This window comes from Chelonoidis abingdonii, chromosome 6, assembly GCF_003597395.2.
Source record: "Chelonoidis abingdonii isolate Lonesome George chromosome 6, CheloAbing_2.0, whole genome shotgun sequence".
Taxonomy (NCBI): domain Eukaryota; kingdom Metazoa; phylum Chordata; order Testudines; family Testudinidae; genus Chelonoidis; species Chelonoidis abingdonii.
The window spans coordinates 98,305,270-98,319,207 of NC_133774.1; the positions used below are offsets into that span (position 1 = coordinate 98,305,270).

General features: G+C 37.8%; 1 protein-coding gene across 2 annotated transcripts in view; it reads left to right on the forward strand.

Moving 5' to 3' along the window:
- The window catches only part of SMC5 (structural maintenance of chromosomes 5), a 98,127-nt gene that overhangs the window by 44,954 nt on the left and 39,235 nt on the right, over window positions 1-13,938 (forward strand). For both annotated transcript variants that reach the window (XM_032798162.2, XM_032798163.2), the window contains exons 8-13: window positions 4,111-4,182; window positions 5,621-5,876; window positions 7,551-7,705; window positions 9,832-9,945; window positions 10,978-11,072; window positions 11,289-11,421. In XM_032798162.2, coding sequence (XP_032654053.1) covers window positions 4,111-4,182; window positions 5,621-5,876; window positions 7,551-7,705; window positions 9,832-9,945; window positions 10,978-11,072; window positions 11,289-11,421 — 825 coding nt within the window. The remainder of the gene's footprint in view (window positions 1-4,110; window positions 4,183-5,620; window positions 5,877-7,550; window positions 7,706-9,831; window positions 9,946-10,977; window positions 11,073-11,288; window positions 11,422-13,938) is intronic.

A 13,938-nucleotide genomic window follows, 5' to 3' on the forward strand; every position in this document is an offset into this window, starting at 1 on the left:
GGTCAGGTGACAGCCAGGCTCACTGAACTTGTTAACCCTTTACAGTCAAAAGAGATATAAAGTCCTTCTGTTTTATTAACTTCTACTATCTGTTTATGACAGGAACCTTGCTGGGTCTTCCTCCTCTTGGAGAGTTTCAAAGGGGTTTACACAGGAGGAGGCAGTTTGGACCTATTTTTTAAAAAAAAATGGACAAACTAATACAAAAATATATTTCTTCTTGGTCATAAAAATTGAAAGGCAGATAAAGTTGGTTATTCACATATATAAAATATGAATGTAAATCAAATGTACATGTGATTTAACAATGTCTGTCATAAGCTAGTTAGAATTAATTTTCCAGTTGATATCAAGTGTCCCTGTGCTGACCTTGAAAATGTTGAGGGGTTTGGATTTTTTTTTTTAAAGTCTTGCAGCTAACTGTTCAGAAGAGAAATATTTCTCTCTAGAATGCCTACTGGGGGGGGAGGTTGGGTGGGAAGAAAGAGGATTACAGCATCAATATTTTCAATATTGTAATAAGCCCTGATCCTGTCGATGACTATGTGTACAGTCAGCTGCAGGATTGGGGTCTTAAATTAGTACTAATAATCCTCTCTTTGTCTGAATACTGGGATTTAGGTCTAGGGAAGAACACTATGACTTTTTAAAGACAATTTCTCACATATCTAACTCCACATAAGATTCTATCCTTATCCCTGCTTTAGAAATACACCTCTACCCCGATGTAACATTGTCCTCAGGAGCCAAAAAATCTTACCGCGTTATAGGTGGAACCGCGTTATATTAAACTTGCTTTGATCCGCCGGAGCATGCAGGTCCCCCCAGTGCTGCTTCACTGCGTTATATTCAAATTCGTGTTGTACTGGGTCACGTTACATCGGGATAGAGGTGTAGTAACTTTTGTAGTTGATAGGTGGGTTCTTTGGTATTTCTCTTACTGCAATGGACTATGTTCTTTCAATAAAGATTCTATCATCTGTAGTAGTCCTTGTACTGTACTGCATCTATATCCTGCACATCTGTGCAAGCTGCAATGCCTGAGAGTGAGATGCGGTGTGGCGTCAATTTCCCTCCCCCTCCTCCATTCTCTCTCCTTCCATCCACCTGTGAGAAGAAAGGGGATGTGGCATGGCAACTGTGTAACCTGTTCCCTGAAGTTTCTAGTATTTCCATGTGACAGCCAGGTAGAGAGATCTGTTTAAAACTTTAGCCCCAAAAGTCATTCTTCTGGTCATGTATTGTATAGTGGCTTCTACACTGAAGGCTCTAATTTCAGTACTGTTGTTTATTCAGCTTCCATTTGCACTACTCTGAAGTTGATGGAATTCATTTTCCCCATCCATAATGGCTCTCTTGCACATTTTGGAAACAGGCATTACATTTTGGCATGTTTTCTTTGATTTAGTCCACTTTTCATCAGGAGCAGAAACAGTAATTGCTTCACAGTAAGATGGTAGATCCTTCATCTCAGCAGTGGGCAGTTTTACGTGAAATCTTAATAGCCGGCTTTCTTCTTAATCTTTGGCATTGTAGGACTGGCTGAAGTCTTAAATATTGTCTTCAAAATAAATAAGTTATTGGTAAGATTTAACACTTAAGTTTGCTAGATACCAATTGCTGAGGGAGCCAAGTAGAAGTGTATCTTCCTGTTGTGATGTGCCTTCAATACAGTATTTTTAAACTCCATCCATATGCAGCCATACAGTACTTTCGATTCATTCATAATACCAGGCAGATATTTCATTCTTCTGGTTCTTTAGAGAAATTGTGTTTGTCTGTAAAATATTGATGAATCCTCCTTAATGTTTTGATATTCTGTCAGAATTTAGAGTCCAGTAGAACACAGAGGGATGAAGAACTTATTTTGCATGAGCATATATTAAATGCGTTAAAACAAGATAAAACCCATCTCATTCTCCTCCTACTTTTGTGCATTTTTCCCTAACTACAACCAAAAATACAATACTTTAGGAGCATCTCTCCTTCCTGATTCCCTCCTCCTTTCAAAACTGGACACCTTACTTCTGATTGTGTGTTCCAGTTTTTCTAAATTCTGGATCCATTGCCATCCTTCCAGATTCTTTCTGATCCTGGTATGCTGATGCTCACTACCATCCTGCATTTGTCAGGTCTTCCTTCTGGCAAAAGAATTCTGAATTGTTCTTCCCTCTTCGTATTGGTTTGAGTTTCACCAAACAGTTGCCACAGGAGTTTTTCATCACTCCCCTATATGCCAGTGTGATTTCCCTCCCAACAGCTTTGGTGGCTCAGGGAGGTGGGACTACAGATAAATCCTTGTGTGTCAGTACAGTATACTTCCACTAGACAGTGGTGCTGTCACACAGGTGCTGTTATTAATTACAAGTTCAGGTATCCAAAATACATCTTACTTTAGCTGTTTTACTTAACACTTACTATTTCTTTTAAAGGGGTACCATAACATAAAAAAAATCCACTTTTGCATCTGAAAACTTTTTACCAACTGTTGTGCAAGCAACTCCTCAGTTTATCGTCACTTATTAAGTGCAATAACTGATTGTTAAAAAAGTAGAGGAGGTATTTTTCTAGGGTTTTCTTCCTGTTTACTCTGTGAATTTGAAAATACTTTGACTCTGATCTAGATCCCATTGAAGTCACTGGAAGGACTCTCATTGAATTCAGGACACTCATTGAGATCAATGGAGTTTATGCCCTTTGTGCGTAGTCTTTTTCACTGTTTCCCCTGTATAGTCAATTACTTCCTTCTCTTGTTTGCATGGGTCTCGAATACAGTTGCAGGGGAGTGTTAGACACATTTTAAAAAATCAGTAAGTAGGAAAATGGGATTTAAAATAACAAAATTTGCCAGAAGGACTCAGACATGCATAGTACCTGAAACTATTTTAGTATATTTTTTTAAAAAAACTCATTAAATCTCAGATTGGTGGAGTCCCTTTTAAATGCCTTTTTAAAAAGAAAGATTTATGAAGCCAAAGTGTGGCATGTCTAGGATGGCGGTGGAGTGGCTTAAGAGAATGCAAGTTGCTTCCTTATGGCCCCTCACTAGTTACCCACATGACAGATAGCATCTCAGTCAAGGAACAGATTACAGAGCTGCCATGCCACACACCCTTTCTTCTCACAAGTGGGGGCAGGGGAGAGATGTTGGATCAACACCCCATCTCACTCTCAAGCATGTCAGCTTGCATAGATATGCAGAATATAGATGCAGTACAGTTTAATCTCTTCCTTGAGCTGCAGAAGACCTGGGAGTGAGACTTATTCCCTGAGTCCCAGGGTATGGCTACACTTGGAATTTCAAAGCAGCGCTTTGAAGTGTGAGTGTGGTCAGAGCAGCAGCGCTGGGAGAGAGCTCTCCCAATGCTGTATGTAAACCACATCCTTTACGGGTGTAGCGTGCAGCGCTCCCAGCGCTGCCGCCCTGATTACACTGACACTTTACAGTGCTGCATCTTGCAGCGCTCGGGGGTGTTTTTTCACACCCCTGAGCGTGAAAGTTGCAGCGCTGTAAAGTATGAGTGTAGCCAAGCCCCCAGACTCTCCTGGGTTGCTCTTGGGACAATGTAGCAATACACTGCCACTTACTCTGGGATTGTTGTAACAGTTGAGCACTAAGTCAATTAGATCTTCCTTGGGAAAATTGTTTTGGAGACAGAGAAGGAGGCCACCTTGTAAAATACAACAGTCTAAATGTAATTCTTTTATTTACAATCCTTAAAGAGCATTGTGATTTTAATTTCAGAATTATGTTGTGAGCCTTTCTTTATTGGCAAGTATATCCAAATGTACAGCTCTGTAGCTGATGTTGCACTGTAGTTCCTAAACCACGTGCAAGTATAAGTTCTGTACAAACTATAGACAATATAATTGTTAGACTAATTACAATGAAATAAAACAACTGTTGGTGTCTAGAAACAATTTCCTTCTGATGAATGTGCAGCTTTTGTCAAAAATAAATTTTATGGTAGGTAAATATTTGGTGCTCCAAACAGAATGTCCTTCCAAAGTCTGATTTTTGCATATTGCTATTATTTTAAAAAAGTTACATATACAAAATAATTATGGCTATTTTCTTGCTTTTTTTTCATTTAATTTTGTTGTATGCAGACTGCTGAAATCAAAGACACTTCTCAAAGATGTAAACAAAAACAAGATGCTGTGGAAAAGAAAGACAAACAAGTAAGAGAACCTTAATGTGCGTGGGTTTTTTTTTAATTCTTGTTTCCAGGTGCTGTGGAGCATTGATATAATACTAAATACATCACATGAAGTGTTCAGGTAAATATTGTGGAATTTAATGTTGTTGTGGCTGAGTCACTGTTTGGATTCCATCCATGACACCCATATTTCAGCCACTCAGGATGGAAAGTTCAACTGGAGATGAAATGTAGTGTTGCAAGCTGTCTGCAGCCTCCACTCCTCCAAGGACCCACATCTGATTGGTGCAGCCCCCTCCAAAATGTACAGAGGCAAATTCAGAGGCAACAGGGACAGAGTATCCAGGAGATGCAGTGATTCATTGTATCTCCCAGCACCCTCAGCACTCAGGCTTGTGGAGTTCCTTAAAATTGCTATCCCTGAGGAAAATGAAGTTTATCAGTAGAACTGAGCACTGTCATGGAACAGCTGTCTTCTCAAGTTGGATGCAATGTTCTATTATAAGGAATGTTCTATTATAAGGAATGTACAAGTTTTTGCTTTTGTTGAATACTTTTGCTACATTAGAATGTTTTCTAGTGCTCACTTACTGTTATCCACTGTACCCTGGTGCCTTAAGTCTAACCAGATGAAGAAACAGAATAGTTGCTTGTGTTAGCTAATCAGGGAGCTTCTATGTGTACACAGTTTTAAAAAAATTAAATGCAAACAGTTGTTAATGCAACATTAAGGCTCCTTATCTAAGCACTCAGTCAATAAATATGAAAATTAAACATAAGAGGGAGAGTTCAAGTTGCATATTCCATTTTATGTTGAATTTATTCAATCTTGTACTAATTCTCAAAATATCCAGTAGCATGCAACTTTTACTATAATTTTAGATAAATGTATATCTGAGGGCAGGTCTTCACTACCTGCCAGATCGATGGGTAGAGATCGATCTATCGGGGATCAATTTATTGCGTCTCGTCTAGATGCGGATAAATTGATCCCCGAATGCGCTCCCCATTGACTCCAGAACTCCAGCTCACGAGAGATGGAAGCGGAGTCGATGGGGGAGCAGTAGCAGTTGACTTGCCACCGTCCTCACAGCCAGGTAAAGTCGACCTAAGATACGCTGACTGAAGTTGCATATCTTAGGTCGACCTCCCTCTCTCGACCTTCCCTGCCAGTGTAGACCAGGGCTAAGAATCTGTAATAATCTGTTTAAAGATTGGGATTATAATACATTTGTTCTTAAAAACTCTGGCACAAATTCTAGTTATTTTACAAAAAGGCATCAATTTGAGTTAGGTGGGTTTTTGAGCAAGGATGAAATCTTATATTTTTAAACCTGCTTGACTACATCAGTATTTCAATATCTGTTACAACAATCTTTTGTAATTATCCGCCTTTTGTTGTATATGCAAAAATTCATTTTGTAAATGCCATTCTGGGAAAACATTTGTGTTTCTCTTAGATTGAAGAAATTCAGCAAGCTTTGAGAATAAAAAACGATGAAGAAATGGATCGACAGAAGAGAATGCACAACGCTCGTAAGATGATAGAGGACTGGCAGAATGAGCTCAACAGTACAGGAAACTCTGAGAATCTTCAACCACAGATTGATTCTATTAACAATGAGCTAAGACAGTTGCAAGAAGAAAAGGCAAATATTGATGGTGAAATGAGTGATCTGCGAAGAGAGAGAGAGAACCTAGAGAGGGAAAAGAAAAGTGAGATTGCCTGATTCTTTCCCTACTATGGTTACTACATGCAATCCTTTTGTGTTGAAGTGACAGCCGAAACACTAGATCATTTCAAAGCTTAGTACATCTCTATAGTGCTTTCATCTATTCAAGGCCTGTAAAAGTGTCAGGGGTAGCTTGTTTTTGAATGGACACCATCAAGTTGAAAACTAGTCTTTCAAAAAAAAATGATTGTACGTAGTTTCAATAAACCTGCTCTTCACAGATGTTCCAGTTTGTATGTTCTTCCAATTGAATTTTTCTATTTAAATTATTTTTTCTCTCTTACTATGTGAAAGCCCCATACAAATGAAAGGAAAACTGATAGACTGTACAGGAGAAATGCTGAAACTGACTTTTCAGTCATGTCAGATGCATAAAGCAAACAAAATACAGAAGGATTTTTCTTTATTATAGTAATTTTAGATGTTACTTGTAACATTAAGTTAAAAAAAACTTCAGACAGAAATGGTCATTTTATTAAATTTATGGTATTCATTTAAACTAGAAGAATTAAATGTAGCATAGTACCAAGATGCTATGTGTAAAATGGCAATATTTTAGTGACTGTTTTTCTTTCTGCCTTTGTTAGATGTACTTGGAGGCCAGCCTTTTCTATCCTTAACGAATTACACTGCGCTTTTTAATATTAGCCTGGCCTTTTGTGTTAGTTCTGTCTTGATGTAACTTGAGAGCTAGAATTAAAATTTTATCTTTTTAGAGCTCTTCTTGATTAACTTGCTTCCACACGTTCTTTGTCTGTATGGCTCCAACACTATGGTATCAAAACACCTCTCATATATTTATGGATTTATCCTTGCAGTACCCCAATGGAGAACTGATGCACAGAGAGACTGATTGTCCTGCTTAGAGGTCTAGAAAAATAGGAAATTGAACCATGTCTCCTAAATCCCGGTCCACTGTCTTAAGCGCGAGACTGTCCCCCTTCCCCATTGTTGGAGACTGTAGATTGGAAACATTCTGTGTATTCCTGGAAGATTTTGTAGTATTTTTTTCTTATTATCGTGGAAATCTCAAGGTCCTTCCCAAAAGGCGGTGACATGAAGAATGCTACTTCTGTGTGTCTTCAGAGGGAGAATGAGTTCTCCCTTTCCTCTCTTGGGAGGCAAGAACCTTCCCACACCATTCTTGCATTACAGCAACATTCTTCTGTTGTCACCAAATAAATAAATAGAAAAGTACTGAAATAGAAGTTTCTTATCCCCCTACTCCCCACAAGTATAACGTTTCATTCTCTTCTTCCTCCCTTTTTCTAGTAGTGGAGGAGAAGGTTTGAGTTTTGTTTTTTTTTAAGATAGTAGCAGTCCAGGATTTTTGGCTGTATTATTTGGCAATTGTTTACTTGAATGTCTCTGCACCTAGAATAGGCCCATTGCAAAAATTAATTTGAATATTAATGTTTATGCCTGATATTGTTAATCTCTGTTTTGAAGCACATTTCTGTTTATTTCACATAGCTCTGGGATTTAAAATTTTAATGGCCTACATGCTTTAGAATGGATGGGATACTGGTCATAAGTGTATGAAAATAAGAAACACTCTTTCCTAACCATAATACTGTAGCACTATAATTATTAAACATTAGAAATCTTTATTTGTGATGTGTAAGCTTGACTTAATATAACTTTCTTAAAATTACAGGAGTAACTGATCGCATTGTACAGTTTAACAATATGATGAATCTGAAGGAAGATAAGCTCAGAGGGAGATACCGAGACACACACAATGCTCTTCTGTGGCTAAGGGAGAACAAAGACCGATTTAAAAGAAGTGTCTGTGAACCCATGATGCTTGCAGTAAGAAAATTCGCTTGAGTATAATACTAATTAGTGGCTAATAGCGTGTCTTAAAAAAAATTAAATTCTGGATTGGTTGTTATTTCTATTATAAACCTAAAATCTAGAGGCTCCCTAGCTTATCAACTGTTTTACAATGAGTTAGCAAACTGGAGTACATTTAAATCAAAGTCTGCAGCTGGTTAAGATGTTATATTACTTGCATCAAAAAATTTACACAAGTGTGAAAGTTTTACTAGACTCCTTTGTACCTTGGGTATGTTGTTACATGGATGAACACAGAGTGCTTTCAGCCATCCAACATATAGGTTTCCAATGGAACTGCCCTTCTTCAAAGTGGCCTCTACAAATTCCAGCTGGTGAGCTATATCCCTCTTGTATTCCTCTGAAATTTGGGAATCTTCTAAGAAAGCAGTAGTGATTGGGATTATATGCGAGCCTTCTCATAGTTCTGAACATTCAGAACAGAAGTTTTAAGAGGACTTTTGCTCCCCGCCTCCTTCACTTGCTTCTTTTCTACATCTAGCTGCAGGCATAGAGGCGTTCAGTCTGTGCTCAGTCTTAGTTTGTTTCTTGGCCAGACTTTCCTATTATTGCTAATAGTTGTCAGTAATGTTCATTTTATATATTTTAGGTACTCAGAAGTCAGTAACTAAGGCCTTGGCTACACTGGTGCTTTACAGCATTGCAACTTTCTCGCTCAGGGGTGTGAAAAAAACACCCCCCCGAGCGCTGCAAGATACAGCGCTACAAAGCACCAGTGTAAACAGTGCCGCAGCGCTGGGAGTGCGGCTCCCAGCGCTGAAAGCTAATCCCCATGAGGAGGTGGAGTATGTGCAGCGCTGGGAGAGCTGGCGTTGCGACCACACTCACACTTCAAAGCGCTGCCGTGGCAGCGCTTCCGTGGCAGCGCATTGAAGTTTCGAGTGTAGCCATCCCCAAAGTTTAACTAATCCTTCTAAACTTGCTGCTTTGTGCTAGTTTTGGAAATGCCAGAAATGGTTTTGCGTTATCAGAATCAAATATTATTTTTGCCTTTTCCAGATCATTCGCTCCTACTGGATATAGTGTTGTCAGGTCAAGTTAATCAAAAAGATATCTTGATCTCAGGGCGATTACCTTTCTCCTTCAAGGCTAGTTAGTCTTCACAGTGTCCATGAACATCTGAATCTTTTCCCCCTAATCTCTACTGTACAATATAATTCTGTTTCTTTGAGAGTTTTAGGAACATCTGAAACTTTTAAATCAATTAAAACTAGCTCACCAGTTCTGAAATCACTAGTGGAAGCAATCAAACTTTGGTCAATTGCCACTCTATTTAGTAGAGTTATATAGTAATGTGTGTTGGTTTTCTCAAACGTATCTTGATCCTTTTTACAGCTAATAGTATGATATAATTTTAGTGTATTGATATATTCCTAGTATTACCGTATTTTACCAGGGTACAAAAACCTTCCTTCATCTTAAGCAATGGATTTGTTTTGTCTGAGAATCCTTTCGAGAAAACCAGATTAACTTCTAGTAAATTCCAAATCATCTGTCTCCTCACAGGGCCTTGGGTTTCTATATTTATGTTTAGATGTGCTCACTGGCTACTAGTGAAATTAATGAGACCTGCATATGAATATCCTAGCGATGAATCTGGAATTTTCTGATATTTCCACCTTTCCTTAGAGCAGGGTTCGGCAACCTTTCAGAAGTGGTGTGCTGAGTCTTCATTTATTCACTCTAATTTAAGGTTTTGCGTTCCAGTAATGCATTATAACGTCTTTAGAAGATCTCTTGCTATAAGTCTATAATATATAACTAAACTATTGTTGTATGTAAAGTAAATAAGTTTTTTAAAATATTTAAGAAGCTTCATTTAAAATTAAAATGTAGAGCGCCCCAGACCAGTGGCCAGGACCCAAGCAGTATGAGTGTCACTGAAAATTGCTCACATGCTGCCTTTGGTACACGTGCCATAAGTTGCCTACCCCTGCCTTAGAACAAAGTATTGCCTTTGTTTTATTGAATGTTGACTTGGATATTACCTGTCTTATGTTGTTTATTGTTTTTAATGTGTTTTATTTTTATAATTATATTACATCACTCAATGATCCTCCTTTGTTTTTTTATCTGAGCAGATAAACATGAAAGACAATAGACATGCTAAATATGTTGAAAATCACATTTCAGCAAATGATATGAGGGCCTTTGTTTTTGAAAGTCAAGAAGACATGGAAATATTTCTTCGGGAGGCAAGTACTCAGTCATATAACATGCTAAAAATGTAGCTTAAAATAAATAATATTGATGCAGGAACCCTCCAGTTTAGGGCATACTTATTATGACCACTAAGTAATTTATGCACTATGTAATAATACATTTGCTAGGTAAGATCAGGTTTTTTTGTAAACTGTACTGAGACCACAGATATGCAGACTCCCACCTGATTTTTCTCTTGCATAATTTAAATAAAAGAGCAAGATTTTTCCAAATCCAGAGAGGAGGATGTTTTGCTCTTGCATCTCTGTGCATCTGACTCATACCTGGCTCAGCTACTTAGGTGGGACAGTGGGCTCTGAATTTGACTGTCAATGACTGCTGTTGATTTGACTAATGTATTTTCTTGAAAAGCTTTTCCTACATGGTAGTAGTTAGGTAGTGACTTTTGGAGAACTCAGCTGGTTGGGGCACCACAGTTGCCGGTTTTTGTGGATGCTTGCATATGTTTTAGTGGCTTGTGTTCCTTTCACCTTTTTGTTGAGACACCTTTTTTTACTGGATATTTTGTCTTGTCTAGTAAATTGAAATTGAAAATATATATATTTAAGGAATTGATAAAAAGATCAGTTAAACCTCTGGAGGGGTTAGTTCACATCTATATTACATATTTCCCAGATGCTGAGGCAGAAAGGATCTTGTTGCTACAGTAACTAATTTCTGTCCAGGATTTTGAAGGTCACCAAGGCAACATTACTAAGGAGATTGATCATTAATGGGGGGAAAAACATAAGGAGGACTCTTCTTTTCTTTCTTTCAGCTGGCCAACTGACCACAGTTTTTTCTGCTAACTGAATGTAGAGAGAGAGAAAGCTTCAGTGGATGTAAATAACTTTGGTTATTATGTGGGAGTCAGAATAATTTCAAATGCATGGTTGTGAAGTTAAGTCGATATAAAGGAAATGTTTGCTTCTATGAAATACATCTTTTTCATACATTAGTATCATTTTAATTTCACTCAAAACTCGTTTTTTGTTACTGAATATCTTGTTTGGTGTAACATTTAGGTGCGTGACCATCAGAAACTAAAAGTTAATGCTGTATGTGCACCCATTGTGTCATGTGCTGAAAATAGACCTTCAAGATCAGTTGAAGAGTTGCAGTAAGTAATAGAATACTTAACCTTAATACTATTGTCAACATTGAATATTTTGGTCTCAGTGCAAAATGATGTAGCTGTGCACCATGCTTTTTATTGCAAATCAAACTCTTACCTCAATATCTAATGTTTTTTTTCTTTCTGAATATTTGTGCTAACTTGTCATAAACAAAACTGGTTAAAGATCTATTTGTGATTTTCACCTTTTCTCTTCCTCAGCCAATATGGTGTTTTCTCTTATTTGCGAGAGTTATTTGATGCTCCTCATCCTGTGATGAGTTACCTTTGTTCGCAGTATCGTGTTCATGATGTCCCTGTGGGAACTGAGAAGACCAGAAGCATGATTGAAAGGGTGAGAGGTGCTAAATAACATGAATAGGACTATGATTTTCTGAAGACCATATTTAGGAAAGTTGCTGCAAAATCGATATGAAAAAAGTTCATTTTGGGTACAAATAAAACTTTTCACCTACTTAGTGGGGAGAAAACCAAGACCAGTGGCTTACATGATGAGTAGTTTTTAACACATTGGAGCAAACTATTGGTTGCAATGCTTCACAGGAAGTTAAATGTTCATCTTACCCTAGTAATGCACTAATCAAATCTGTAAAACTCAGAGGTTTATTATGGTAAAAAGTCAAAACTATTAATCTGTTTTGTAGTAACCAAGTAAGCTTTTTGGGTGGCCAGGCCTGAAAGTTTCTGGGTACTTTTAAAGTAAAATAAATTACAAACATTTACTAGCTTTCCAAATTTTAAAATAAATGTTTTCATTTTGGAGCTAGGAAATCTCATGACCTCAACTTGAAACAGTGAACTATTGAGAGCAGTAATTGGAAGGTACTTTCTGCTTGAAATGTCTTGAATCTAATATAGTCTTGTAACCTCCTCATTGTATTATTTGTTTTGATAAAGGAGATACAAGAAATTTAGACTTGGTTTAAATGGGCTGACAGAAAGAGTCTCCTTCCCCCCCCCACCTCACTCAGTGCTAACTTATGCATTTAAGATTTGCACTTGTGACTGTAATAAGAAATACTCTCTTCAGCACCAGTAGTTCTGTTTGTGGTGAACAGTTGTTTTTCACGTTGCACAGAGAATGGAATTCCAAAGTGAAAAATTGCTTTTTCTTCTGGCTTGTGGTTGGAAATTCACATTTTCTAAGGGAGCCTGTTCTCCTCAATAGGGAGAAAGGCGAAATTAATGCTCATTCAAGGAATAAGGTCTCCAGGCAGGGAAGCTTGCCCCTTATTTGTGGAAGAAGGGTTATCTCTTTCTTTCTCTCTCTCCTCTCTCATATGTTAGGGAGAGAAGAGCAGGGTAGATGAGATGGTAGAAGATAAGAAATTCCCCTTCACCTCCTTATTTCGAAGGAGCTATCTACTGGCCTTGAAGCCCATCCTTTTGATGGGGGAGGAAAGAGGAGTCACTTGTTACGTGCTCAAGATTTGCTGGAGTGCACGTCTATGTCCAAAACATATCTCGGGTGCATTAGCTGAGGAGAGCTGGCAGCTGCTCCTCAACTGTGCTGGGAATTGTGCTTCCCATATGAGAAATGACACTTCTCCGCATATCCTCTGGGGGCACATACTGGAAGGTGAAAGAAGTCCAAAAAACTTTTTTTTTCTTCTCTTCTGGCAACTCATCCTATGGTTATGGATGAAAAGGAGCCCCCAGTTCACCAACCTAATGTGTTCATGATATACCTGGGGTAAAACAGCAGTTTTAAAATATCTGTGAAGGGAATGCTTTCAAATGTCAAGTGGTTCTCTCTCCCCCTACACCGACAGGGAACTGTCACACTCATGGTGGCAGGTGAGAGAATCTCCCACCAGTTCCAAAACGTCAACAATAATTTGCCTACTGATCATGTGATGGGCTATTTATTTTGAAACAAAAACTCCTCTTGTAGCACTTACCTAATATTTTATACCACTTGAAGTCATAAATGATACTTTCTGTAGCCCAGAACAGGAGCTAATAACTTTTCTACTGTGGTTACACAAACATGAAATTTCAAACATTAATAATTTTAAACCTTTTCCTTCACTTAAACTTGGCTGGATTTTCTTTCCTCTGCTGTGTGGACCACAGTTATGTGAGGTGTTATGTGAATTTTATATTGGCTGTTTTGAGTTATTTGGGCACCACAACTGTTTTTTTTCAGTGAAATATGTGGTATTCCTCATGCTCTCATAATAACTCTAATACTTAAATTAATTTTACTAAAATGTTACAAACAAATTAATTTTCGGGCTCAGACCAAGCATGCCAAGGTTTACTCATAGACCTGAAGGAGAAAAAAGAGTTAGTATGGAATTGCCCTCTCAACCTTAAGGTGAACTGCAAAGCAAAATGAAGACTTAGTTAAGCACAGATGTCAGTACTTAGTAACCTCACGGTATCCAGGTTGTGGGAGAATTTTGTACAGAGATTTTTAATTAATATTTTTTAATTATTTTCCATTCTGGAAACTTCTTGATTCATCGTGATTCGTTGAGGATATCACATAATCCTTCTGAAATATTGCAGTACCATGGGTTGTAATGAGGCTTCCCTTATTTCTGATGTCTCCATCTTGAGTGTCTTCAGTGAATCATGAAGTACCAAATATCAGGGAAGGTATGAGATTTTAAAAGAATAATGATAAATTCAGTGATAAATTCCATACCTCCTTTCAGGTATCTGTTCTTAACCAAAGTCTCAATTTTGCTTTGGGACTTACCTCAAACGGTAACTTTTTGGAATACCATAGTAGACATTTATATAGCATCTTTCTTCTCCAAAAATCTGAAAGAACTACCTATATAGTTTTGTCTATACAGAAGTCATTCAGGCCTGGTCTACACTACGCGTTTAAACCGATTTT